At 48.0% G+C, this 27,209-nt stretch overlaps 1 protein-coding gene across 2 annotated transcripts in view; it reads right to left on the bottom strand.

Annotated features, from left to right (window-relative positions):
- The window catches only part of cfap99 (cilia and flagella associated protein 99), a 264,896-nt gene that overhangs the window by 133,802 nt on the left and 103,885 nt on the right, over positions 1-27,209 (bottom strand). For both annotated transcript variants that reach the window (XM_069942179.1, XM_069942185.1), the window contains exons 8-9: positions 25,642-25,707; positions 23,292-23,375 (exon numbers count right to left, since the gene is read on the bottom strand). In XM_069942179.1, coding sequence (XP_069798280.1) covers positions 23,292-23,375; positions 25,642-25,707 — 150 coding nt within the window. The remainder of the gene's footprint in view (positions 1-23,291; positions 23,376-25,641; positions 25,708-27,209) is intronic.

Consider the following 27,209-nt stretch of genomic DNA (forward strand, 5'->3'; position numbering starts at 1 on the left):
CAAACAATTATAAAAAGCACCTTACAAAATAAATAGAAAGATTGCAAAAAGGTCAAAGTCAGGCAGAGCCTTTATTTCATTGTACATTCAGGAATCTGATGGCAGCGGGGAAGAAGCTGTCCTTGTGCCACTGAGTGCTCGTCTTCAGGCTTCTATACTTTTTTCCCGATGGTAGCAGAGGGAAGAGGGTATGGACAGGGTGGTGGGTGTCCTCGAGGATAGAGGCTGTTTTCTTAAGACACCACCACTTATAGATGTCTTCAATGAAGTGAAGACTGGTGCCCATGATGTTGCAGTCCAATTCACAAGTTTTTTTCTTGTCCTGAGCATTGGAACCTCCATACCGGACAGTGATGCAACCAGCTAGAATACTCTGCACCTGTAGATAAGAGTCTTTGGTGACATAACAAATCTCCTCAAACTACTCAAAAAGCCACTGGTGAGCCTTCTTCGTGATTGGAGTGTTGACACCCATGAATTTGAAGATTTTGACCCTCTACGCTACTGAGCCCTCAAGGAGGGCTGGGTTGTGTTCTTCTGAGTTCCTCCTGAAGTCCACAATCATCTCTTTGGTTTTACTAACACTGAGTGTAAGGTTGTGGGCATTACACCACTCAGCCAGTGCACTTCCTCATTGCCATTTGCCATTTGCCATTCTGCCGTCAACTGTGGTGCCATCGGCAAACTTGCAGATGGCATTGGAATTGTGCCTGGCCACACAGTCATGGGTGTATAACAAGTAGAGCAGTGGGGTAAGCACACATCCTTGAGGTTCACCTGTGTTGATAATCAGTGAGGAGGAGATGTTGTTTCCAATTTGTACTGACTGGTCTTCCAATGAGGAAGTCAAGGATCCAGTTGCAGAGGTGGGGTGCAGAGGTCAAGGGTTTAGAGCTTGTTGACCAGCACTGATGGAATAATGGTGTTGAAGGCTGAGCTGTAGTCAAAGAAGAGCAGCCAATATGTCTGAGTTGCTGTTTTCTCAGTGATCCAGAGCTGAATGGAGAGTCAGTGATATTGTATCTGCTGTGGAGCAATTGTGACAATAGGCAAATTGCAGTAGGTCCAGTCCTTTGCTTAGCTACATGTTAATTCTAGCCATGACCAACCTCATTTCATTACAGTAAATGCTAGTGCACCTGGGCGATAGTCGATGAGGCAGCTCACACTGGATTTCGGCACCAGGATGATCGATGCCTTTTTGAAGCAGGTGGGAACCTCTGACTGCAGCAGTGAGAAATTGAAAATGTCCGTGAACACTCCATCTTAGTCTTGATAAGAGGGCCCTGACCAGAAATGGTGTTGGGTGAAGTGTGTGAGCACAAGTTGAAGATATTATCACACCGATGGTAAAGGGTGGGAATAACTGGATCTTTTTCAGGCTGAAAGGAAGGAGCTGGAGGGGATTTTAGCCCTTGCTTATTTACACTTCCTGAATGGCTTGGAGAAAGCAGTGGAGAACAAGGCATTCAAGCTTCCCCACATAAAAATAGGCGGGAAGTCATATTGACAGGAGGATATTTGGTCTCTGCACCTGAATATAAATAGATTGAATGATTGGGTAAAAACAAGCTGAGTTCAGTGTGAGAAAGTGTCAAGTCATGCACTTTGGAAAGAGGTTTCAGAAGGCAGATTATTATCTGAATGGAAAGAAAATTCAAATTTAGTACAATTCTCAGGCCACAAAGAGAAGATGGAGGTTTTACAACTCCTCTGCAATGAAGGTCAATGGGCCATTTCTCTTCCAAACTCTCTGCTGTGCTGGGATGCCAAGATCTCTCCTTGAACTTCAAAGCAGAAAAACATTAGATATCAGAGACTGAAGGGAACAAAGAGGAGCTGGAGGGAATTCACCATGTCAACAGCATCAACAGAGAGAAATAGTCAGTCAATGTTTGGATCATTGAAATGAGACTAAAATGGAAGGGAAGATATCGTATAAAAGCTTGGGGGTGGGGAGGACAAGAAATGACAGGGTTCTGGATATAAGAAGATGAGAGAGGGAGAAACAGTAAAGGGATCGGATCACCACTGGTCACATCCTCCCCTCTCCTTCTCTTTCAGCATTCGACAGGGATCATTCTCTCTGTGACTCCCTTGTCCATTCTTTTGTTCCCACCAACCACCCCGTTTCTTACGGCACTCACAACTCAAGTTTATTGTTATCCGATTGCCAAAGTACAACCCAACGAAACAGCAGTTTCCGGTCCTCGGTGCAAACCAAGCAGCTGCAGGCAATGCTGTTGCAACACCTGTCCTTCCATCACTTCCCTTCCCACTATCTCAGGGCCCCCAACAGACTTCCCTGGTGAAACAGTGATTCACTTTCACTTTTTGCCTTTCAGTGGACCACATTCTATGTTGACAGCGTTGTTGTCTCCTCCACACTGGTGGAACCTCATGCAGCCCTGGGCGACTGCTTTGCTGAACACCCGTGTTCAGTCTGCAGCGACAACTCTGAGCTTCCCGTTACTCGCCACTTTAATTCCTGATCCTACTTCCACTCTATTGATCCGTGACTTCATGCATGGAAACTGTGAGGCCCAACGCAAGCTTGAAGGACAGCAACTAATGAGCACATTGAATCCTTCTGGCTCGATCTGTTCAAGGATGGTTTCTTTCCTGCTGTTATCAGACTCTTCAATGTGCCTCTCATTAATGAAAGATGCCTTACACTGTTTGACTGGACTTCTGGACGTTGTCTTTGCAACACTACACCCTGCATTTTGTTTTATTTTTGCACTACCCACTATACTTGAATACTGGTTGACTTCCTGGATAGTACACAAAACAAAACTTTTCCCTGCACCTTGGAATACACAACAATAAACAATTCAATTCAATTACATTCTACAAATTCTACTAAGGAAGGTGACCACAGAGGCAGGCCAGCGAGGGGTTCTGCTACTGAAAAAACACACAGGTAGCAAACTGTTGGCAACTTGTGGGCGAGAAACTCATACCAAGCTGCGGGCTGCTGGAGACTGGCTCATGAGAACCAGGTATTGGAACCGGAATTCAAGAGATGCTGAGGGAAAGAAGGGTTCCCAAAGAACCCTGGGCACTGAAGGCCTCCTCATTGTGTCGGAGGATTGGATCTGGGCTCGGGCGGCTGACAGTTTGAGCTGAACTGGAGCCTTGTGTGGCTGCAGAGACTTGCGGGAGCACTGGAGATGAATCCATGGATACTCAGTGACTTTAGGCGGAACTCTCTTTTGCTTCTCTTTCTCTGACTATAAGGGGTGCCAGGCAATGCTATAAGTCTGCCTTTTGGCAGACTAAATCCAATTTGTGCAATAATACATATCTGTTTTATTTCATGACAATAAATAGCATCTGATCTCAAATTTGACAAAAAAATTTGCAGATGCTGGAGTTGAGCGCAATACACAGAAAACTCAGCAGGTCACGCAGCGTCCACAGCAATGAAAAAGCCATCAACATTTTGGGCATCAAATCCCCCTCATCTTCACTTAACACCCCACCAGCCTCCGCATCCAACACATCATCCGCTGGAATTTCTGGCACTTACTACAGGAGTCCACCACCAGACACATTTTTCCTGTTCCTCCTCTCTTGGCCTTCCACAGGGACTGCTCCCTCCATGATTCCCTCATGTACTCATCTCTCCCCACCCATCGCATCTCCAGCACTTTCCCCTGTGCCCGCAGGAGATGCAGGATCCTAAACAGGCCTTTCACGTTGATACGCTCTATCAATGACTCCAAAGCCATAGAGTGAGGAACGATAGGCTTTATTACACTTTAGACTTGTAGCTGGCCCGATTCCAAGTCCTCGACTGAGGTCAGGGAGTGGGCGGTCGACCTTTGTTTCCAGGGTCACAAGGGGAGGAGTTATCAGGGAGCAAGTCATCACTGAAGGACAGGCCAGCTTCCCATTGACAGTCACATATACACATGACTGCATTCACCCACTCTTTTAAAACAAAACAAAACATTGTGTCTGTCATCACATATTCAAAGCTGCTTCCTTCTGGTAACCTCAGCCTTTTTCCCAATTTGTCCTTTAAGTAGGTTTTCAGTTGGTGGTCTGCAAACATTGTACCGTGAGTTATACCATATTTGTACTTCATTTGCTCAAAAGATAATAAATTATTTGAGTTGCATCTTTTCAACCAACAGGTGAGATTTATGACCCCTCGCATGTTTCCGCAGTAGGAAGGGCCCCTTGGATGTGAGTTAGAGAGGTAGTGTGGCTCTGGTTGCCAACTTTCTGAGGAAGGAAAACGTGTTCTTGTGGGGTTGAGTTGGTAGTGGTGCACAGCAGAGATCGGATGGCATGGGAGTGCTTCTGGCAGGACTTCCTGCCAATGGGACATCGCCAGGCCCTTGGATTTGACAGCCAGGAGACCAGCTTTCCAAACTGGGGCATTTTCTCTCTCTACCTGGCCACTCCCCCGGGGGGTTGTAACTGGTCGTCCTTCTAGTGGCAATGACTCTAGCCAACAGGTATTGTTGCAGTTTGCTGCTCATGAAAGAGGATCCCCGATCACTGTGGATGTAATTCAGGTACCCAAAGAGGGTAAATATACTGCGGAGTGCCTTTATGATGGTGGCTGAGGTCATGTCGAGACAGGGGATGGCAAAAGGGAACCTGGAGTTCTTGTCAATGACGTACAGGAAATAAAAGTTCCTGTTGAACGAGGGCAGGGGCCCCTTGAAATCGATACTGAGCTGTTCAAAGGGGCGCGTGGCTTTCATGAAGTGCGATCTGTTGGGCGGGAAGAACTGTGGTTTGCATTCCGCACAGACCCAACAGTGTCTGGTCAATGCCCTGACATCCTCAATGGAGTAGGGAAGGTTCCATGCTTTCACGAAGTGGAACAATCTCGTGTCTCTGGGGTGGCCAAAGTCATCATGGAGAGATTGGAGGCGGCCGAGATGCACACTGGTGCCGTCCCTCAGGAGAGGGCATCTGGGGGGCTCATTGAGCTTGCCCAGCCAGTATAGGATGTCGTAGTTGTAGGTGGAGAGCTTGATTCTCCACCTCAGGTTTTTGTCATTTTTGATCTTACCCCGCAAGTTGGCATTGAACAGGAAAGCAACGGCTCGTTGGTCTGTTAGCAGAGTAAATCTCTTCCCGGCCAGGTAATGATGCCAGTGGCATACCACCTCAATGATGGCTTGCACCTCTTTCTCGATGGAGGAGTGCCACGTCTCAGGACCGTGATGGGTGCGGGAAAAAAATTGCTACTGGCCCGCTTGGCTGGTTGAAAGTAGTGGCCAGTGCAAAGTCAGAGGCATCACTTTTCACCTGGAACAGTATGGATTCGTCCACGGCATGCATCGTGGCTTTGGCGATCTCTCCTTTGATCTGGGTGAAGGCTACCCAGGCTTCTACCAATAAGAATAAGGTTGTGGATTTTACTGGGGGTAGGTATTATCAGCATAGTTGGGCATCCAATGGGTGTAATAAGGGAAGAACCTCAGCCACCTTTTTAGAACCTTGAGGTTGGGTGGGATAGGGAGTTCCATAAGGGGACACATGTGGTTGCAGTCGGGGTCGGCAGCAATGACACCATGTGCCACGACGCATCCAAGGAGGGCCAAGTGAGTTGTGCTAAACACGCATTTGTACTCGTTGTAGGTCAAAATGAGGGACTTGGCAGTGTGGAGGAATTTGGCAAGGTGTGTGTCGTGGTCCTGCTGGTCTTGTCCACAGATGGTGGCATTGTCTAGGTAGGGGAATGTTGGGTTTCCATTTCTCTCTGAAATATGGAGACAACATTGGTGACTCCGAAGGGTACCCAGAGGAAGTGATAGAGCCTGCCATCTGCTTTGAATGCAGTATACTGGTGGTCTCCTGGGTGAAGGGGAAGTTGGGGATACACTGACTTTAAGTCAATGGTGGAGACACTGGGTGATCTTATTGACCATGTCAGCAATCCGGGGAAGGAGGTGTGCATCCAGCTACGTGAAGCAGTTAATCGTTTGCCTGTAGTCAATCACCATATGGGGTTTACTTCTGCCCCTGACTACCACGATTTGGGTTCTCCATTGGCCGGAGCTGTGCACTATGACCCCCTCTGCCAGAAGTCGCTGCCCCTCGGACTTTATGAATGCCCTGTCCTCAACACTGTAGTGACTGCTCTTAGTCACTATGGGATTACAGTGACTCAAACAATGATGGTGACGAGAGATTGCAGCCGGGGGCTATCTGCCGGTGGAGGGGGGTGTGTGTCCATGAGATGGAGGTTGTATACAGTGATGGGTGGTTGGGGCCCCCCCAAACGCCACTGTGACACTCCTGAACTGGCTCTGGAAGTCCAGCCCTAGAAGGATCGGTGCGCAGAGTTGAGGCATTAAGAGCAAATGGAAATTGTCATAATGTTTGCCCCGCACCGTTAACGATGCAATACAATACCCGCGGATCTCGGCAGATTGGTCCTTTGCGACCATTGATATCATACTGCTTGTTGGTCTGACAGAGAGAGAGAATTTGTGAACAGCGTCTGGGTGGATGAAGCTTTCAGTGCTTCCACTGTCGAACAGACAGTTGGTTTGTTTCCCATTTACCTCAATCTCCACCATCGAATGGGTGATCGGGTGAGGGCTGCCTTGATCTAAGATGATGGATGCCAGTACTAGGTCGATGTCGCTGTCAGAGGGGGAGCCGGTTCGGTAAGATGGTTGCCCCCATGTTGATCATGCGGTTGCACTAGGAGAGTTGAATGAAGACAATGGAAGTGAAGTTGACAACAATGGCGAAAGTGGAGTCTGGTAAGATGGCGACCACCGGGTCACACATGCAGTCAAGCCGTTTGAGGCTGAAAATTATGTTGTTAATCCGGGAGGAAGTGGAGTCGGGTTCTATGGCCGAAACCCTAGGATGTGCGCGGCGCTGCTCGGTAGGGAAGGCTTCGACTTACATACTCTCTCATAGTGTCCTTTCTTCCCACATCCTGAGCAGGTGGCTTCGCTCGCTGGACAGTGTCACTGGGGATGCTTCTGCTGACCGCAGAAGTAGCACTTGGGTGCTTGGCTGTTGCTTGGTTAGGGCCTCCCTGTACGTAGGCAGTCTGTGATTTCGTGTCTCAAAATGGCTGCGCCCGCAGCTTGCATGTGGAGGGCCCTTTGCCAGCAGCGATGGATTCAGTGTGGCAGTGGGCTGAATCTAGTGTCTTAGCGAGCTGGAGGACTCTCTGCAATGGCAGTCTGTTTTCCTCCGCAGTCACTGGTGATGGAGTCAGACCTCACCCCAGATATGCAGGCATCCCGGAACAGCTCTTCCACATGCTGGTCTGCCGATACTAGGGCAGGGATATTGCTCCTGCATTGTTGCCCCAGATCATGCAAGGCCAGAAAGAAATTGTCACTCACAGTTAATTCTAGTTTCTTCTGGTCAGAGTCCACGAGGTCCTCAGTAGCTTCCAGGAAGTCTGCAAAGCACTCGATCCACTGCTCGTACACATCTGGGGCTCCGGGCGTCTGTGAGTCGAGCTCTAGCCTGTCGGTTCGCAGCAGTTTGACCGTCCCATGTGGAAGATTTAAAGTGTAATAAATTGATATGCTCTATCAATGACTCCAAAGTCGTAGAGTGAGAAATGATAGGCTTTATTACACTTTAGACATGTAGCTGGCCTGACTGAGGTCAGGGAGAGGGAGGTCGACCTTTATTCCAGGATCACAAGGAGTTACCAGGGAGCGAGTCACTAGTGGGGGACGAGCCAGCTACCCATTGACAGTCACATGTACACATATTTGTATCACCACACAGATGAAGCAACACTTCACTTGTATATCCAGAGGACTTAATTACTGCATCCGGTGCACCGTTTGTGGCATTCTCTACATTGGAGAGGCAGGTTGCAGACTGGGAGATCTTCACTCAGCACCTCCGCTCCATTCACAACCACAGAAACCTCCCAGTGGCCAACCATTTCAATATTCAGTCACACTCCTGCGCTCACATGACTCTCCATGGCCTTGTGTACTATCCCACCCTGACCACCTACAGATTGGAGGAACAACCTTATTTTCTGTCTGGGCACCCTCCAGCCAGATGGTATGAACATTGACTGCACTGCTTTCCATTAAACCTGCTGCCTTTTCCTCACCCTCCCCCATTTCCTGCCTTTCCAGTTCTTTCACCTACACAGCCCTGCCTTCCCCTTCCCTCCCCCTCAATGCTGCTGTCCCCTCCCTCTCTTCTTCACCTATCATCTCGTGCCCTGCCACCCCCTCCCCTGCTCACTCTTTTGTTCTGAAGCTAGCCAGCATTTTCTCATATTTTAATGGGCATGAGCCTGAAATGTTGTTATATATCTCTGCCTTTGCTACATAAAGGCCACTGTTTGACCTGCTGAGTTTCTCTTCTTCTTTGGCTTGGCTTCGCGGACGAAGATTTATGGAGGGGGTAAATGTCCACGTCAGCTGCAGGCTCGTTTGTGGCTGACAAGTCCAATGCGGGACAGGCAGACACGGTTGCAGCGGTTGCAGGGGAAAATTGGTTGGTTGGGGTTGGGTGTTGGGTTTTTCCTCCTTTGCCTTTTGTCAGTGAGGTGGGCTCTGCAGTCTTCTTCAAAGGAGGTTGCTGCCCGCCGAACTGTGAGGCGCCAAGATGCACGGTTTGAGGCGATATCAGCCCACTGGCGGTGGTCAATGTGGCAGGCACCAAGAGATTTCTTTAGGCAGTCCTTGTACCTTTTCTTTGGTGCACCTCTGTCATGGTGGCCAGTGGAGAGCTCGCCATATAACATGATCTTGGGAAGGCGATGGTCCTCCATTCTGGAGACGTGATCCACTCAGCGCAGCTGGATCTTCAGCAGCGTGGACTCTACACTTTGTGTTTTTACTTCAACCACGGTGTCTACAGAATTTTGTGTTTTACTTCTAACATTTTGGGTCTGTGAGGTCAACTGCCTTTTACATCCTTTGGATGCTGCATGACCAGCTAAATATCTCCAACATGCTTGTGTATCACAACTTCTATTAACCAGATTTGTCAGTCAGTATCAGTTGTCCGTGTGCGAAGTAAAAGCACAATGCCGGAGGAACTCAGCTGGTCAAACAGTGTACTTTATAGAGCAAAGGTAAAAATACATAACCAACGTTTTGGGCTTGAGTCCCTCATCAAGTATGAAAAAATGTTGCCAGGCATCGAACAAAAGAGTTGGGGGGGGAGGAGGTGAGGTCGCAAAGGCAGGAGGTGATAGGTGGAGAAGGGAGGGAAGGAGGGGACAGCAGCGATCAAGGGGAGGAGGGATGGCTGGGTGAAGGGAGGGAGGAGAACTGGAAAGGAGAAGAAAAGGTCGGGGGGGGGAAGTGCAGAATAGGTTAGCAGAAACCGATAAAGTCAATGTTAATGCCATGTGGCTGGAGGGTGCCCAAACGGAAAATCAGGGGTTGTTCCTCCAGTTGGTCTTGGTGGGATAGTACACAAGGCCATGGACAGACGTGTGAGTATGGGAGTATGACACAGAACTGAAATGGTTGGCTACTGGGAGGTCTGTCACTGAAGCGGACGGAGCGAAGGTGCTCAGTGAAGTGATCGCCCAGTCTGTGCCCAGTCTCTCCGATGTAGAGAAGGCCACAAAAGGAGCACCAGATGCAGTAAATCAGTCCTGTGGATACACAGGTGTATCACTTGAAAGGCCTGTTTGGGACCCAGACTGTGGAGAGGGAAGAAGTGTGGGTGCAAGTGTGACACTTCTTGTGGTCACAGGGAAAGATGTTGTGGGGAGCAATTGGTGGGGAGGGATGAGTGCAGGAGGGAATGGTCCTTACAGAAGACAGAGAGGGGAGGAGAGGGGAAGATGTGTCCTATTGTAAGTGCCGGAAATTCTGGAGGATAATGTGTTGAATATGGAGGCTGGTGGGGTGGTAAGTGAGGATAAGGGGGATTCTATGTCTGTCTTCTTCCACAAACATGGCTTCCCCTCTACCACTATCAACTCAGCCCTCACCTGCATCTTCTCCATTTCTTGCTCATCTGCCTCAGCCCCCCCTGCCCTAGACGCAACAAACGTAGAATCCCCCTTATCCTCACCTATCACCCCACCAGCCTTTGTATCCAACACATTATCCTCTGGAATCCAGAGATGCAGCATGGTCACAGGGCCTTCCTACCTTGAGCCCATGCCACCCAATTACACCCATTAACCTACAATTAATCGATAACCCTCTACATTTTGGAGGGTGGGAGGAAACCGCAGCACCCAGGAAAACCCATGTGGTCACAGGGAGAACATACTAACACCTGGCAGACAGCACTGGATTCAAACCCGAAACGGCACTGTAATAAATGATGCGCTAACCATTACACTATCCATGCCGCCGTATGTTTACTTACAAGGTCTTATGTGACAAATAAATTTAAATTTAAACTTAATTTTGTTTATTTTTCTCTCTCTCTAACTTCCCTGATTAACCTACCGACCAGACGACTTCTACAGCTTATTTCCTGGGCTCGCCTTACCAGAGTTATTCCCTTTGTCGTAGCCATCCTGCCTGCAATATAGAACAAATTTCTTTCTTTCTTTATCCATTCTGATGAGGGATCTCTGAACTGACAAGCTTCCCATTTTTTCTTCCACAGATGCTGCCTGACCCTTTGTCTGCAGCACATTCTGCCTTTATTTCAGATTGCTAATATCTGCAATCATTTTATTTTCCAGCAGAGAACGAAATGCCTGCAGTGACTCCGAAAAATCATTATCTATATAAGATCATTCCTCAGAGGATATTCCTTCTGCTCAGCTCATTTTTGAGAAGGTGTGGAGCGATATGATAATGCAGCAAGGTTGGCATAACAGTTAGTGCAACGCTGTTACAGCGCCAGTGATCGGGAGTGTGGTTCGAATGCTGCGCTGTTTGTAAGGAGTTTGTATGCTGTCTCTGTGTTTATGTGTGTTTTCCCGGTTTCCTCCCAACCTTTAAAATAAATGTACCGGGATTGTAGGTTAGTTGGGTGTAATTGGGTGGCAAGGACTCATGGGTCAAAAGGGCCTGTTACCGTGCTGTATGAATAAATTTAATAAAATGCCTCCGCACATTTTTAAAATCCTGGGATTTAACTCCAAGGACGGAAGAGAAAAGCAGACAGCAGCCCAGATAACTGCTTCATGACAGCAATTATCCTCTGCAGCCAACTTGCCAAGTGAATGCTGCTTACCAGCTGAGCTAACTTGTTAACTGCATTGGAAAAGCTGTTTGCACCTTTTGATGAGTAAATCATGATTTGCACAGCTTCTAATCCAGCTGGCAAGTACACAGACAACCCTAAATATCAACACTCTGCCAAGAGGATTCTAAAATTCAGGGCAGATTTTTAACTGTTGATTTAAACACAGAAGCACAGAATACTAGAGCATAGAAACAGGGCCTTGCGCCCATCTCATCTGTGCCAAACTATTATTCTGCCTAGTGCCATTGATCTGACAGAACGACGTCACTGTCGCCGGCTGTGATGACATCACTTCCCCCGGCGCAGCGGACATGGGTGGGGAAGAAGGCCAGCCACGCAGCAGCTCCCCACGTGCCGCCGCCATCTTGGGCCAGGCAGCGCCCAACACGGAGGGCCCCCGACGACATTGAGAACGATGTAGTCAACACAGGCGATGACCAGGCCGCCCTACCGACGCTCCTGGACCATATCCCTCCTCACCCCTCCCATCCATGTACTTGTTCAAATTTCTTTTAAATGTTAAAATAAGACCCAGATTGACCACTTCAGCCAGCAGCTCGTTCCACATTCTCACCACTCTCTGCGTGAAGATGACCCTTCGAATGTTCCCTTTAAACATTTCACCTCCCCACTTGTGGTGGTATACCACCAGCCTACTGCAGGGGGCAACCTCTGTACCTACAGGAGTGTACCACCAGCCTACTGCAGGGGGCAACCTCTGTACCTACAGGAGTGTACCACCACCCTACTGCAGGGGGCAACCTCTGTTCCTGCAGGAGTGTACCACCAGCCTACTGCAGGGGGCAACCTCTGTTCCTGCAGGAGTGTACCACCAGCCTACTGCAGGGGGCAACCTCTGTTCCTGCAGGAGTGTAAGGGGATGGGACAACACCTGGCCGGCTGCCAATCAGTCAGCCTGAATGGATCAAGCCCCACCCGGTCGGGTGTCAATCACCCTCTGGGATATAACCCTGCGCCGGCCTCCCGAGGCCTCACTCAAGCTGCTGCCGCCACAGCCAGCTTGGCTCTGTGGAAGTCTTTGTGGATTAAAGCCTGTTGTTCAGTCTTTACCTCGTGTGTGTTTGATTCTGTCTAACAGCGCACCACAATTTAATCCACAAAATTTTCCACGGCTGCCATGGAAAAGCTCCTGAGTGCAGGGAGCCTCGAGGTTGACCCACGCCACCCGGAAGCCCAGACACACTTCGAGATCTGGCAGCACACGGTCGAGGCAATCATCGAGGCATGAGGCACACGAGGGTGACATCCTGGACTCCGATCGGAAGAGGTTGGTCCTACTCCGGGAGTCAAAGCTGGGTCCTCGCCCCTTCCAGGTAACCAAAGGCTGCTCCACATACAAGAGCGCAATGGACACTCTCGAGAACTTGTACAAGTCCCCCATGAATGTGGTCTGTGCAAGGTACCTCCTCAACACCTGGGCCCAGCAAGCCGGGGAGACGGCTGAGTCTTAACTGGGACACTTGCGAGAGTTGGCCCGACCATGTCTGGCTGAACCCAGGGCAGGTGTAGAGGAGGTCGAGAGACTAATCCAGGACGCCTTCGTCCAAGGGCTACGCTCAAGGGCCATCTGGCAGAAGTTGCTGGAAGACAATATCTATGCCCTAACCGGGACTGTGGAAGTGGTCCAAACCCTGGAAGCAGCAGCCCTACATGTCGAAGTCTTCGATTCCGGGTACCCCCAGGCTCCCTCATGACCTTCTCACACTGCAGCTGCAGCCCCAAGCTGAGCTGGGGAGGAGAATGTTGCTGCGGCAGGCGCCCGGCGCCCCTGTAAGTACTGTGGGTCCTGGTGTGGGTCAGATCGATTATTGCGCCAGAACTGCCCAGCTAGGAACCAGTATTGTTCCCGATGTGGCAAGAAAGGCCACTTTGCAAAAGTGTGCCTCTCTAAACCTGCCGGCAGCTCAGCGGCCCTCTATAACGACCCTACTTCCCCCGTGGAAACCCCCATGTGCGCATGCCAGGTGGCGCCATTGTCCCCGCGATGACTTCTACCTTCCCCGACTTTGACCGCACAACATCCGGCCCCACCAGCAACCATCACAGCGTGTTCCCCAAGCATCTGCACCAGCCCTCGCTGCGAACAACAGTAACATCACTTCCGGCTGACAGAACGACGTCACTGCCGTCGGCTGTGATGACATCATTTCCCCAGGCGCAGCCGACACGGGTGGGGAAGAAGGCCAGCCACGCAGCGGCTCCCCACATGCCGCCGCCATCTTGGGCCAGGCAGCGCCCGACACGGAGGGCCCCCGACGACATTGAGAACGACGTAGTCAACACAGGCGATGACCAGGCCGCCCTACCGACGCTCCCCATGCCTCCGGGTGCCATTAGCTGCCGCACGTCGCACCCAGCGATCGACGGCAACGTGGTCTACACAGGCGATGACCAGGCCGCCCTATTGACACTCCCCATCCCTCCGGATAGCGACGACTCCGACTCCGAGATGGTCTTGGCCACCACCACGCCGACCAGGGATATTCTCCACGATCTCGGGCGCTCGATGATAGACGTGCGAGTCAACGGGCAGGTAACAAAGTGCCTGTTGCACAGTGGCAGCACTGAGAGTTTCATTCACCCAAGCGTGGCCCACTCCCTAAGGTTAAAGGTCCACCCCACCACCTGCTCGATTGCCCTCGCCACCAATTATAAGACTGTTGGTACCCTCGGGCTCTGCGCGGTCGATATAACGGTGGGAGGGGAGACTTACCTAGGATTCAGGCTCCTGATATAACCATTTAACCATATAACCACTTACAGCACAGAACAGGCCAGTTCGGCCCTACTAGTCCATGCCATAACAAATCCCCACCCTCCTAGTCCCACTGACCAGCACCCGGTCCATACCCCTCCAGTCCAGTCCTCTCCTATCCATGTAACTATCTAGTCTTTCCTTAAATGTAACCAATGATCCCGCCTCGACCATGTCTGTCGGAAGCTCATTCCACATCCCCACCACCCTTTGCGTAAAGAAATTTTCCCTCATGTTCCCCTTATAATTTTCCCCCTTCAATCTTAAACCATGCCCTCTAGTTTGAATCTCCCCCACTCTTAATTGAAAAAGCCTAACCACGTTTTCTCTGTCCCTTTTAAAATCTTAAACACCTCTATCAAGTCCCCTCTCAATCTTCTACGCTCCAGAGAAAAAAGCCCCAGTCTGCACAACCTTTCCCTGTAACTCAAACCTTGAAATCCTGTCAACATTCTCGTGAACCTTCTCTGAACTCTCTCTATTTTGTTTATATCTTTCCTATAATTTGGTGACCAAAACTGTACACAGAACTCCAAATTTGGCCTCACTAATGCCTTGTACAATTTCATCATAACCTCCCTACTCTTGAATTCAATACTCTAATTAATGAAGGCCAACATTCCAAATGCCTTCTTCACCACACCATCTACCTGATCATGCCCAAACTCTGTGCACCACTCCTCCTGGGCCTGGATTTCCAGTGCCACCTGCAGAGTGTCACCCTTGCCTTCAGGGGGCCTCAACCTCCACTCACATTGCACAGCACACCAACCTACCAGCCCCGGCCAACCTGCGGCCTCTCCACACTACGCATCACCCCACTGGCGCTCTTTCCACATCTTGCGCTAGGTTGCAAGCTGATCGCTGCCAGAAGTAGGCGCTATTGCGCTGCAGACAGGGACTTCATCAAGGCGGTGGTGCGGGGACTCCTGGCGGAAGGCATTATAGAGCTCAGTAACAGCCCTTGGAGAGCCCAAGTCCTGGTGGAAGTAAGCCGAGAATGGTCGTGAATTACAGCCAGACCATTAATCGGTACACCCAGCTGGATGCCTACCCCCTGCCGAGGATCATTGACATGGTCAATGAGATTGCCCGCTCCCAGGTTTTCTCCACGATTGACCTGAAGTTGGCATATCACCAAATCCCTATCCACCCGAAGGACAAGCCCTATACCGTCTTTGAGGTGGACGGGCGCCTGTACCAGTTCCACTGGGTTCCTTTTGGGGTCACAAACGGGGTCTCCGTCTTCCAGTGGGAGATGGATCACATGGTAGACCGGCACAAGCTGAAGGCGACGTTTCCATATCTGGATAACGTCACTATCTGCGGCTGTGACCAGCAGGACCATGATGCTAACCTGGAAAAATTCCTCCAGACAGCCGCGAGCTGAACCTCACTTACAAGAATGAGAAGTGTGTGTTCAACACAACCCGCCTCGACATCCTGGGGTACATCGTGGCCCATGGAGTCATCGCCCATTAATGGAGTTACCCCTCCCCCCCACGCTAAAGGCCCTCTGCAGGTGCCTGAGCCTGTTCTCTTATTACTCGCAGTGCGTCCATCACTTCTCGGACAAGGTCCACCCACTGGCCCAAGCCACAATTTTTCCCCTCCCACCTGAGGTGCAGGCAGCCTTCACCTGCATCGCGGATGCCATGATGCAGGCTGTGGATGAGGACTCCCCTTTCCAGGTGGAGAGCAATGCCTCCGAGATGACCCTAGCTGCTGCACTCAACCAAGGGAGGGGGGGGGGGCGCCCCGTCACCTTCTTCTCCAGGACCCTCCACGGCTTCGAGCTAGAGCACTCTGCCATTGAAAAGGAGGCCCAGGCAAATGCGGAAGCGGTCCGCCACTGGTGCCACTACCTGGCCAACAGGAGATTCAAACTCCTTACGGACCAGCGGGCCATGGCATTCATGTTTAACACTACCCACAAGAGCAAGATAAAGAACGACAAGATCCTGCGCTGGAGAGTCGGCTGGCAACCTACAGCTACGACATCCAGTACCGCCCCGGGAAGTTTAACAACTCCTCTGATGCTCTCTCTCGCACCTGCGCATCTATGCATGACGACAGGTTGCAGGCATTGCATGAGACCCTCTGCCATCTGGGTGTCACCCGGTTATACCATTTCGTTAAGTCCCAAAATCTGCCATACACCATCAGGGACGTCAGAGACATGACCGAGGCCTGTCGAGTCTGTGCAGTGCAAACCCCGTTTCTTCCGCAACCCCCCAGGCCCACGTTGTAAAGGCCATCTCGGCGTGGACTTCAAAAAGGGCCCCTGTGCCTTCCACAAACCTAAATGTCTACTTCCTCATGGTAGTGGACAAGTACTCACGCTTCTCTTCCGCCATCCCTTGTCTGGACACCTCCACGGCCACCGTCATCAGGGCTATGGGGCAGATTTTCACCATGTTTGGCTACCTCGCCTTCATCCACAGCGACCGGGGGTCTAGTTTCATGAGCGACGAGCTGCGCCAGTACCTGACGGCGAGGGGTATCGTGACCAGTTGCACAACAAACTATAACCCAAGAGGCAATGGGCAAGTGGAACGTGAGAATGGGGTGGACTGGAAGGCAGTCCTCCTGGCTCTCAGGTCAAAAGGGTGGCCCGTTGAATACTGGCAGGACGTCCTGCCCGAGGCGCTCCATGCCATTCGGTCACTGCTGTTCGGGCTACCAACGAGACCCCTCACGAATGTCTGTTCTCATTTCCCAGGAGGTCGGTGACTGGAATGTCATTCCCAGCATGGCTCACATCCCCTGGATTGGTGCTTCTGTGTAAGCATGTACGGACACACAAGGCCGAAGCCCTGGTGGAGCAGGTTTTCCTCCTTCATGCAAACCATAACTACGCTTAAGTTATATTTAGCAGTGGCAGGGAGGACACCGTCTCAACCAGGGACCTGGCACCAGCAGGAGCATCCACCACACCATGCCACCCTCCAACCCAGGATGACGCTGACCAGGCATACATCCCCGTCCCCATGAAGCTATGGGGCACGCAGGGACTCCTTGACCACCAGGGGCCTGCTTCAGCCTTGGGAGACGAACCCGTCCCCCCACCCACCCAATACGACCCGCATACGTCGACCCCAGCCCCCCTGGCCACCCCTCCGTGCAGCACCACACCAGCCACACAAATCCCTGCCGCCAGCCCCCCCACTTCCCCTCTGACCAGTGACCAGGAGCCAGTCCTATGACGGTCACAGAAACACCGGTGGCCGCTGAATCGTCTCAACCTGTAAATATTGTATGTACACAGTGGATGCAATTCCTTGTTACTGCCCCCACCCCTCCGGGACAATTTTAAAGAAGCGGGTGAATGTGGTGGTACACCACCGGCCTACTGCAGGGGGCAACCTCTGTACCTGCAAGAGTGTAAAGGGACAGGACAACACCTTGCTGGGTTCCAATCAGTCGGCCTGAATGGATCAAGCCCCACCCGGTCGGGTGTCAATCACCCTCCAGGATATAAGCCTGCGCCAGCCTCCTGAGGCCTCACACTGAGTTGCTGCAGCCACAGCCAGCCTGGCTCTGTGCAAGTCTTTGTGGATTAAAGCCTGTTGTACAGTACCTTGTGAGTGTCCGATTCTGTCTAACAGGGCACCACACCAACCCACCTCCTCTAGTTTTTGTCTCCCCCAACCTCAGTGGAAAAAGCCTGCTTTGCATTTACTCATACCACTTATAATGTTGTATATCTCTATCGAATCTCCCCTCATCATTGATGAACTCCACTATTCAACCTTTCCCTGTAACTCTCCTCAGTCTAACATCCTTGTAAATGTTCTCCAAACTCATTCAATTTTATTGAATTCTTTCCTGTAGTTAGGTGACCAAAACAGTGCACAACACTCCAAATGTAGCCTCACCAATGTCTTTACAACTTCAAGATAACATCTCAATTCCTATAAACCAATACTTTGATTTATGAAGGCTAATGTGCCAAAAGGTTTATGACCATAGGGAGCTGGGCATCTGTATTCCCAGATTCCACTATTCTATCACAGTACCCTACCGTGTCCTACCCTGGTTTGTCCTCCGAATGTGCAATACCTCTCACATTTTCCCACATTAAATTCCAGCTGCCATTTTGCACCTCATTTTTTCAGCTGGTCCAGATCCCTCTGCAAGCTTTGAAAGGCTTCCTTGCTGTCCACTACACCTCCAATCTTCGTGTCATCTTCAAACATGGTGATTCAATTTACTACATTATCATCTAAACCATTAAAATACAATTGTCCCAGCAACAATCCCTCAGATTCACCTCTAGTCACAGGCCTCAAGTCAGTGAGGCAATTCTCTACTTCCATTCTTCAACTTTTCCTGCAGACCCTATGTCTGATCCAATTTACCATCTCATCCTGAACACTGAGCATCTGAACCTTCCTGACTATCCTCCCATATGGGACAACATCTACAGCCTTTTCTTCATCAACTTTTCTGGTAACCTCCTCAAAAAAAACTCTACAAGATTAATTAGACATGACCTACCATGCACAAAGCCATGTGTCCATCCTTAATCTGCCCATTTATCCAAGTACTTGGATATCAGGTCTCTTTGGATACCTTCCTAAACTTAACCACTATTTATGTCAGGCTCACAGACCTAAATTTCCTGGATTATTCAGAACCTTTCTTAAGCAATGGAACAACATTACGTATCCTACAATCCCCCAATAACAAGACACTTTCTCCACTGAGTCAGACTGATCCACCGAAAGAACAAATCATCTTAAAAGTCAAAACACATTTTAGTCACCCAAACAGATTGGCAAAAAGCTATAAATGTTGACTCAGGTCATTCCAAATTTAGCAATGGGCCTTTTCACCCTGCCAATTGCTTTCAATGGGAAGACAACACGATTAACAGGGATCAATGGATATATTAAAAACAATATTTAAAATATGAAACTGCAGGGAAGTGATACCTCAGATGTACAGGTCAGATCTCACTTCAGGGCAGAGTGACTCAGGAAGGAGAGATTGGCTCTGGAAGAGCTACAACCCTGAGCAAACATTTGCTTGATTTTGGAAGATTGTGTTCTCTTGTGAATGATTGAAATATTAAATTGCTTCACGTGGTGAGGAGTTCTAAACAAGAGAACAACTTAAAATTAGAACCAGGTCATTCAAGGGTGAATTTACCTTTGGTTAGAAAGTATGTTCGCATTGAGAGTTTCATGGAAATATGGCACTCAAAGACTCCCAAAGATAGTGGTTGGTGGGATAGACATAGATGGCATGATAATATTGTTTTTAAAGTTAAATAAAGACAATTGCAGAGAAAGAGTATATTGAAGATTGGGAGAATAGATTGAAAATTACATTCCAAAAAATGTAAAATCCCCATTATCTGGCACCTATGGGGATCGCGGATGCCGAATATGTAAATTTTCTGGGTGACTGAGACTCACTCTTACAATCCTCAACCTACATAGTACTGCAGTAAAAACATAGTACAGACTGCCGAGTTCCAGGCAAACATCAGATAGAACAGAGCAAGGACAACATTATTTTTATTTGTCCGGTAACTTGACGAAGGAGACCCACTGACTCTAAGCTGCCCCTTGGATCCATCCCTTTCCCCAATGAACTACTCTGTAAACTAATCTCTCACATATGCATGCTAACACCCACTAATTCGCCCACCACCCTCGGGCAATTTCCTGTGGCAAGTCAATTGACCATCTCGCATGTGTTCAAGAGGAACCCAGAGCAAAAGAGGTGAAACCTACAAGGTCGCAGGGAGAACATCCAAACTCCACACAGATAGTACTGGAGGTCAGGATGGAACCCACGTCACTTGAGCTGTGAGGAAGTGGCTCAATGAGCTACACCACTGCTGTCCATGAAAACCGGAAATGGTCCAATATAGAAATATCAGTTCAGCTACTTAATGAATAATAAATGCTGCAGAAATGGTGTCAACTGAAAACTGATGATGTGGAGAACCTCTGGAACCAGCAAAGGGATGACTAACAAAAATAGTAAAAAGGGATTAATTCATCAGTAAATAAAAACCAAGCCTGACCAACCTTTCTTTGTTTGGTAACCTGCCCTAATTTTCCAGGTATGAAGCTTGTAAACTTCTCTGAACTCCATTAGTAAATTAGAAAATTCTGTAGACACTGTGGCTGAAGTGAAAACACAAAATGCTGGAGAAGTTCAGCAGGTCAATCAGTGTCCTTTATTGAGCCCTTCATTAAAGTAATTCCATTATAATGGCACCTTTCCTTTAGTTCAAATGTAGTCTCGCTAATGTCCTACATAATTGAAGCTTAACCTCCTAACCTTTGTACTCAATCCTTTGAACAATAAATGAGAACACCCTGTTATTTGCCTAATTTCTTTTTGTATCAGCTCTGTGGCCTTGAGCAATAAATGTGCCAGGATACCAGGATCACTTTTTATCTCACAGCTCTGTCATCTCTCCCAATGGAGATAATATTTTATCTATCCTGCCAAATGAAAAAAAAATCACATTCTTCATTTCTTAGAAGAAGATCAGAGAATGGAAAACTAGAGGCAGTAGATTTAAGATGAGAGGGGAAAGGTTTAAAGCAGTGGTTCTCAACCTTTATCTTTCTACTCGCATACTACTTTAAGTACCCCCTATGCCATCGGCGGTCTATGATTAGTAAGGGATTGCTTAAGGTGTTATGTGAGTGGGAAGGGAAGGTTGAGAACCACTGCTCTAAACCCAATTGTTCCTGAAATATTTTGCTTGAGAAAAATTGTCATTGGCCCATTCCTTTGGAGTTACGAAACCGTGCACATAACGAGCCAATGAGGGACGATTAAAACAGTGGAAAGAAAAAGGTTGAGAACTACTAGTTGAAAGGGACCTGGAAGGCAACCTTTTTCACACAGAGGATGGTGGGTACAGGCAGTCCCCAGGTTACAAATGAGATCTGTTCATAAGTCTGTCTTTACGTCAAAATTGAAGGCAAGTCAGATCGGTTCTTATTTAGCATCGATTAGTCATAGTATATAAAACAAACACAGTATATAGTATAGATTTTACCTTTCTCTGCAAAAAAAGAGATAATGATTAAAAGTTAACACTTACTTTCATTCCATCAATGTCTTGCATTCATGAGGTAACATTATGTGGATGTGTGAATTGGGGAACAATTTGTTCTTAACTACGGGTTGTCCTTAAGTCAGATGTTCATCACACGGAGATTGCCGAGATATGGAATAAGCAGCCAGAGGAAGCAGGAGAGGGAGGTATGATTACAATGTTGAAAAGACATTTAAGCAGGTACACCCAACCTCAGTGGAAAAGGCCTGTTTGCATTTACCCTGTTTACACCTCCCATCATTTTGTATCAAATCTCTGATGATCCTGGTATAAAATTCCTACCTATTCAACCTTTCCCTATAACTCAGCTCCTCAAGTCCCTGCCACACCCTTACAAAATTTCTCTGCATTCTTTCATTCTTATTGATATCCTTTCTGTAGTTCGGTGACCAAAACTGCACACAATCCTACAAATTTGGCTTCACAAATGTCTCATATATCTTCAACGTAACAGCCCAACTCCTGCACTTAATACTTGGATTCATAAAGGCCAATGCTAACATGTGCTAGAACTGATGTTATCTGGGAATACAGGTACAAAATTCCCTGATTGTGGTGTGTCAGGGAGATAGGGTCGTAAAGATGAGCTTTTGGCACATTGATCTTCATAAAGTATTGAGTATAGGAGTTGTACAGGACATTGGTGAGGCCAAATTTGGAATGTTGTGTGCAGTTTGGAGTATTGTGTGCAGGCGCAACATAAGGCTCAGCCCGGTCCTGTTTATGCGACTGACCCACAACTGCATCACCAGATCCAGCGCCAACAGTCATTAAGTTTGCAGATGACACCACACTGGTCAGCCTCATCAGCAATATCGATAAGTCACACTGCAGAGAAGAGGTGGAAAATTTTGTGAAATGGTGTGTGAGTAACAGCCTGAGTCTCGACATGAACAAGATGAAGGAAATGATTGTGGACTTCAGGAGGACCAGGGACAACCACCCTCCACTACCCAACAATAAACTCTACAGTGGAGAAAGTGGAGAGCACCAAGGTTTTTAGTGTTCACTTAACAAGGGGCCTATCGTGGACAACCAACATCTCCTCACTTGTCAGGAAGGCACCACAGCAACTGCACTTCCTGAAAAGATTGAGGAAGGCAAGGCTTCTGGCCACAATTCTGTCAAATTTCTACAGAGGCTCTTTCAAGAGCATCCTGGCCGGCTGCATCAGTGCAGTACGGTGTTGCAGAGAATTAGATCGGAGGACAATTCACAGGACTATAAGAGGGGCAGAGATGATCATTGAAGTCTCCCTCCATCGATGGGATCTACTAGGATTGTTGTCTGAAGAGGGTATGCAAAATTGTTGAGGACTCCTATCACCCCACACACGGCACCTTTCAACTACTCCCATTGGGAAAGGAATACAAGAGGATCAGAGCCAGCACCACCAGGCTGAGAAACAGGTTCTTCCCACGGGCAGTGAGACTCCTGAATGATCAAAGGAACTGCTCCCACTAACCATCTGAGACTCTAATATTTACCAAACCTCTATCTATTTTTAAAAATCTATCTTCATGCGTATGTATTGTTTGTCTGTATGTGTGTTATGTCTGGTTGTTGTGTTTCTGCATGCTTTGCACTGATGACTGGAGAACACTATTTCGTCAGGTTTTACTTGTGCAATCGGATGGTAATAAACTTGACCTTGAACTTGAGTTTTGGTCACCTAGCTATGGGAAGGATATCAATGAGTTTGAAAGAGTGCAGAGGAGATTTACAAGGAAGTTGCAAGGACTTGATAAATTGAGTTACAGGGAAAATTAAAACAGGTTCGGACTATTCCCTGGAGTGTAGAAGAATGAGGGGAGATTTGATTGAGGTATATAAAATTATGAGGGGTATAGATAGAGTAAATGTAATCAAGCTTTTTCTTCTGAGACTTGGAGAGATAAAAACTCAAGAACCTGAGTTAAGGGTAAAAGGGGAAAAATTTAAAGGGAACATTAGAAGGAACTTCTTCACCCAGAGAGTGGTGGGAGTGTGGAACGAGCTGCCAGCTGAATTGGTACACACAGGCTCAATTTTGATATTTAAGCAAAATTTGGGCAGGTACATGGATGGGAGAGCTATGGAGGAACATGGATTGGGTGCAGGTCAGTCTGACTTAGGAAAATAATAGTTTGACACAGACTAGAAGAGCCAAAGGGCCTGTTTCTGTGCTGTTATGTTCTGTGGTTCAAGGCTACAGAACAACAGAATTCTACAAGTGTTCGGTGTCCATTGTTGGGTACATTTCCATTGCCCACTTTACAGTAACCTGTACCAACTTACTATTTGTCGAGGGACCTGCCGTGCTTTTGGAAGAATCTGTATTTTCTTGGCCTCCTTTTCCTTCATTATTCCAGACAAAATTCGCTGTCAGGGTTACGGAAAAAAAAAGAACAAGAAGTAACTATAGCAACCGAAATGAGAACACTGCAAACACACCAGCATAATGTGGTTATAATTCACTTGTGTAGGTGGTAGAAGTAGACTTTTAAAAGGGTCACAGAGTAACTGTCAGATTCTACCACTTGCATCAATGTATAATTAAATGCTGAATGGGAAAGATAAATTGCTTCCGGTGGATCTAGAAATGAGAATGCATCTTCAGTTAGCTAAAAATACAACGTTAAATTCTGAGATTTCAATTAAAAATGCATGTCATGTATGCCATATTAAATTGATGAACCATATAGAGTATCATATAGAGTCCCCTTGGAAAATAACAATCCAACATTTCCTATTCCAAGTTTCACATTGCTCCGTGATTTGGTCTGACCTGTGGCACACACAGTGTAAAGCAGACACATACTTGGAACATTATAGTGTAAGAGGGGCCCTTCAGCCCACAATATGGTGCCAATCCCTATTAACCCACTCTATATTCAACTATATCCCTCCCACACAGTCAATAGCCCACTCCCTACCTCCATTTCTCTTAAGGGATGAGTCGAGAAGTGCAAATATATGCTGAAAAACAAACTGAGAATTCTTAGCCCTGCATTAACAGGATTCCAATTCCTTATTCCCTGATCACATAGAAGAAGGCCATTCAGCTCATCAAGTCTATGCTGGATCACAGAGCCACATTCATTTAAACTTAGATATACAGCATGGTAACATCCCACCCTGTGCTGCTCAATTACACCTAATTGACCTACAACCCCTGGCATATTTTGATGGGTGGGAGGAAACTGGGGCCTCTGGGGAAAACCCACGTAGCCACGGGGAGGATGCACAAACTCCTTCCTGACAGCGCAGGATTTGAACCCCGGACCTGATGCGCTAGCCGGTACGCTAACCGTGTCACCCTGCGTAACTGGTTCTCTCCACACTCCCATTCTACTTACATGAGGGGCAAGTTATGGTGGCCAGGTATCAAGTTGTGTAATGCTCTTGCTTACACTGTATGTGTGTGTCTTGTTTGGTTGAGCTTCAGGTGAAAATTGCCCCAGGATGTTGGTCTCGTGGAATTTGTAATGGAATGAATATCAATTGAAAGTGATACATGGGTCGGGTTTAGAGGGATATGGGCCAAATGCAGGAACTAGTGTGGGTGGGATATTTTAGTCAGCATGGGCTTGTTTCCACTCTGACTCTCTGTGGCACAAATGTAACTTATCATTGATGCTCTTATTTCATATTCCTTTTTTATAAACCCCTGAAATCTATCTAAAGCCATTCCCTCTCCTCACTCTCCTGTCTTGCTTTTTTTTATTTTGCTCCCCTCACTGTAATCATGAGGTATAGGAAACAGGCTTAACCTGTCCATGCCAACCAATTGCCCATCTGAGTAAGCCCCATTTGTTTGCACTTGGTCCGCATCCTCTAACTCTTCTCTATCTATGCGACACACAGTCCAAATGTCTCTTCATTATCAAAGATGCCCGTCAGGCCCCTTGTAAATCTTTTTCTCCTCCCCCTCAACCTATGCCCTCTAGTTTTAGGCTCTGCCATGCTGGGAAAAAGAGTATGACCAATCATTTTATCTACATGATTTTGTATACCTCTTCTTCATTCTCCTGCACCCCAGAAAAAACAAAATATTCCTGCTGTCCTTATAACTCAAGCTGTCATGACCATAAGATTTAAGAGCACTCTGCTCATTGAGTCCACTCCCATCCCAACTGATGTACTCAAGGCCCTGAACAATGAGTGCGAGTGTGCCACACACCTTCTTCACCACCAGGTCTACCTGCATTGCCTCTTTCAGGGAACTACATACCTGCACCCATAGACGTCTCTGTTCTACAACGGTCACCAGGACCTCATGTTTACTGTGTGAGCCGTGGCCTCATTTGACATTCCAAAAGGCAACCTCACACAATCTATCTGACATTCCTTGGTCCACTAGCATTCCAGGGTAATCTCAGGTAACCATTCTCATTGCCTATTATAGCACTAGTTTTAATGCCCAGGATGTATGTACTAACTATTCTCATCTCCAACATTCATGTAAATGACAAACTCAGCACCGATTCCTGCGCTACACCTCTGGTCACAAGCCCGCTGTCTGAAAAGCAACCATCGCTGTATCCTAGCGTCAAGCTAATTTTGCATGCATTTGGCTTTCAGATTTCATCACGGCAAAGATGTACACTTTCTGCATTATGAAGAAATTATTGAATACTGTAAGTACCCTTTTATCGGACTCCTGTGGGATGGCACATCGAAACTGGTCAACGTTAGCTTCGATGAGGTGCTCCTAAGAGAGAAGAAAGTGCAGTTTATGAATTATTATCAGAAGCATGCAAGTGTTTGGTTGATTTTTCTCACCTCCATTTTCATTACAGTCTGTTCTATTTGTTTGGCATAAGGAAGTGACAGTTGAGTTTTAATCAGCGCATAATTCTCAAGCTAAGATCTCCATTTCAAAGTACGATTGGATAGAAATTGGATAAAAAAAACATCAAGAGTAGTGGGAGAAGGCAGTTTTTTGGACTGGAGGACCATGATCAGTGGAGTGCCTCAAGATTTGGTACACATTCAGGTTTCTGTGTTCTTGGCCCCCGGCTCCATTCACTTTACACCTATGACTGTGTGGCTCGGTATGACAACGCCATCCACAAATTCACTGACGATACCGTGGTAGTGGGTTGTATAAAAATGGACGATAAGTTGGCATACAGGAGGGAGATTAAAAACTTGGCTGAATGGTACACCAACAACAACCTTCCACTCTATATCACCAAAACCAAGGAACTAATTTTTGAAAGTGAAACACGAAAACCTGTAGACACCGTGGTTGAAGTAAAAACACAAAGCTGGGGAAACTCAGCAGGTCAAACCTGCTTTATTTAGCAAAGGTAAAAATACATCACCGTTTCGGGCGTGGATGGAAAAATGTCAGCAGGCGTCCAAGTAAAAGAGTGGGGGGAGGCATGGTTGCAAAGGCAGGAGGTAATAGTTGGAGAAGAGAGGAGGGGACAAGGGCAAGCAAGGGGAGGAGGGATAGCTATGTGAATAGAGAGAGAAGGGGGAGGAGAATTGGAAGGGGGAGGCAGAAGGTGGAAGAGGAGATTTGGTTAGCAGAAACCAGAAAAGTCAAGGTTAATGCCATCTGGCTGGAGATGCCCAAAGGGAAAATCAGGTGTTGTTCATCCAATTTATGGGTGGCTTTGGTGGGATAGTACATGAGGCCATGAAGAGAAATGCGAGTATGGGAGTGTGACACAGAACTGAAATAATTGGCTACTGGTAGGTCTGTGTCACTGTAGCGGACGGAGTGAAGGTGCTCAGTGAAGTGATCTCCCAATCTGTACCTAGTCTCTCTGACGTAGAGAAGGCCACAAAGGGAGCACCGGTTGCAATAAATCATCTTGAGGATACACAGGTGAATTGTTGTTTCACTTGGAAGGCCTGTTTGGGGCCCCGGACCATGGTGAGAGAGGAGAGGAGATGTGTGTGCAAGTGTGGCACAGGGGAAGATGCCGGGGTGGGGTGGTGGGGGGGGAGGTGGTGGTGGGAATTGGTGGGGAGGGATGAGTGCACAAGGGATTCATGGAGGGAGTGGTCCCTACAGAAGGCAGAGAGAGGAGAAGGGAAAATATGTCTAGACGTGGGATCCTGTTGTAAGTGCTGGAAATTCAGGAGGGTAATGTGTTGAATGCGGAGGCTGGTGGGGTGGTAGGTGAGGATAAGGGGAAATCTATATTTGTTCTGTCTGGGGGCAGAGGGGGTCAGGGCAGATGAGCGGGAAATATAGGA

The sequence above is a fragment of the Narcine bancroftii genome, chromosome 1 (genome assembly GCF_036971445.1).
Source record: "Narcine bancroftii isolate sNarBan1 chromosome 1, sNarBan1.hap1, whole genome shotgun sequence".
Classification (NCBI taxonomy): Eukaryota; Metazoa; Chordata; class Chondrichthyes; order Torpediniformes; family Narcinidae; genus Narcine; species Narcine bancroftii.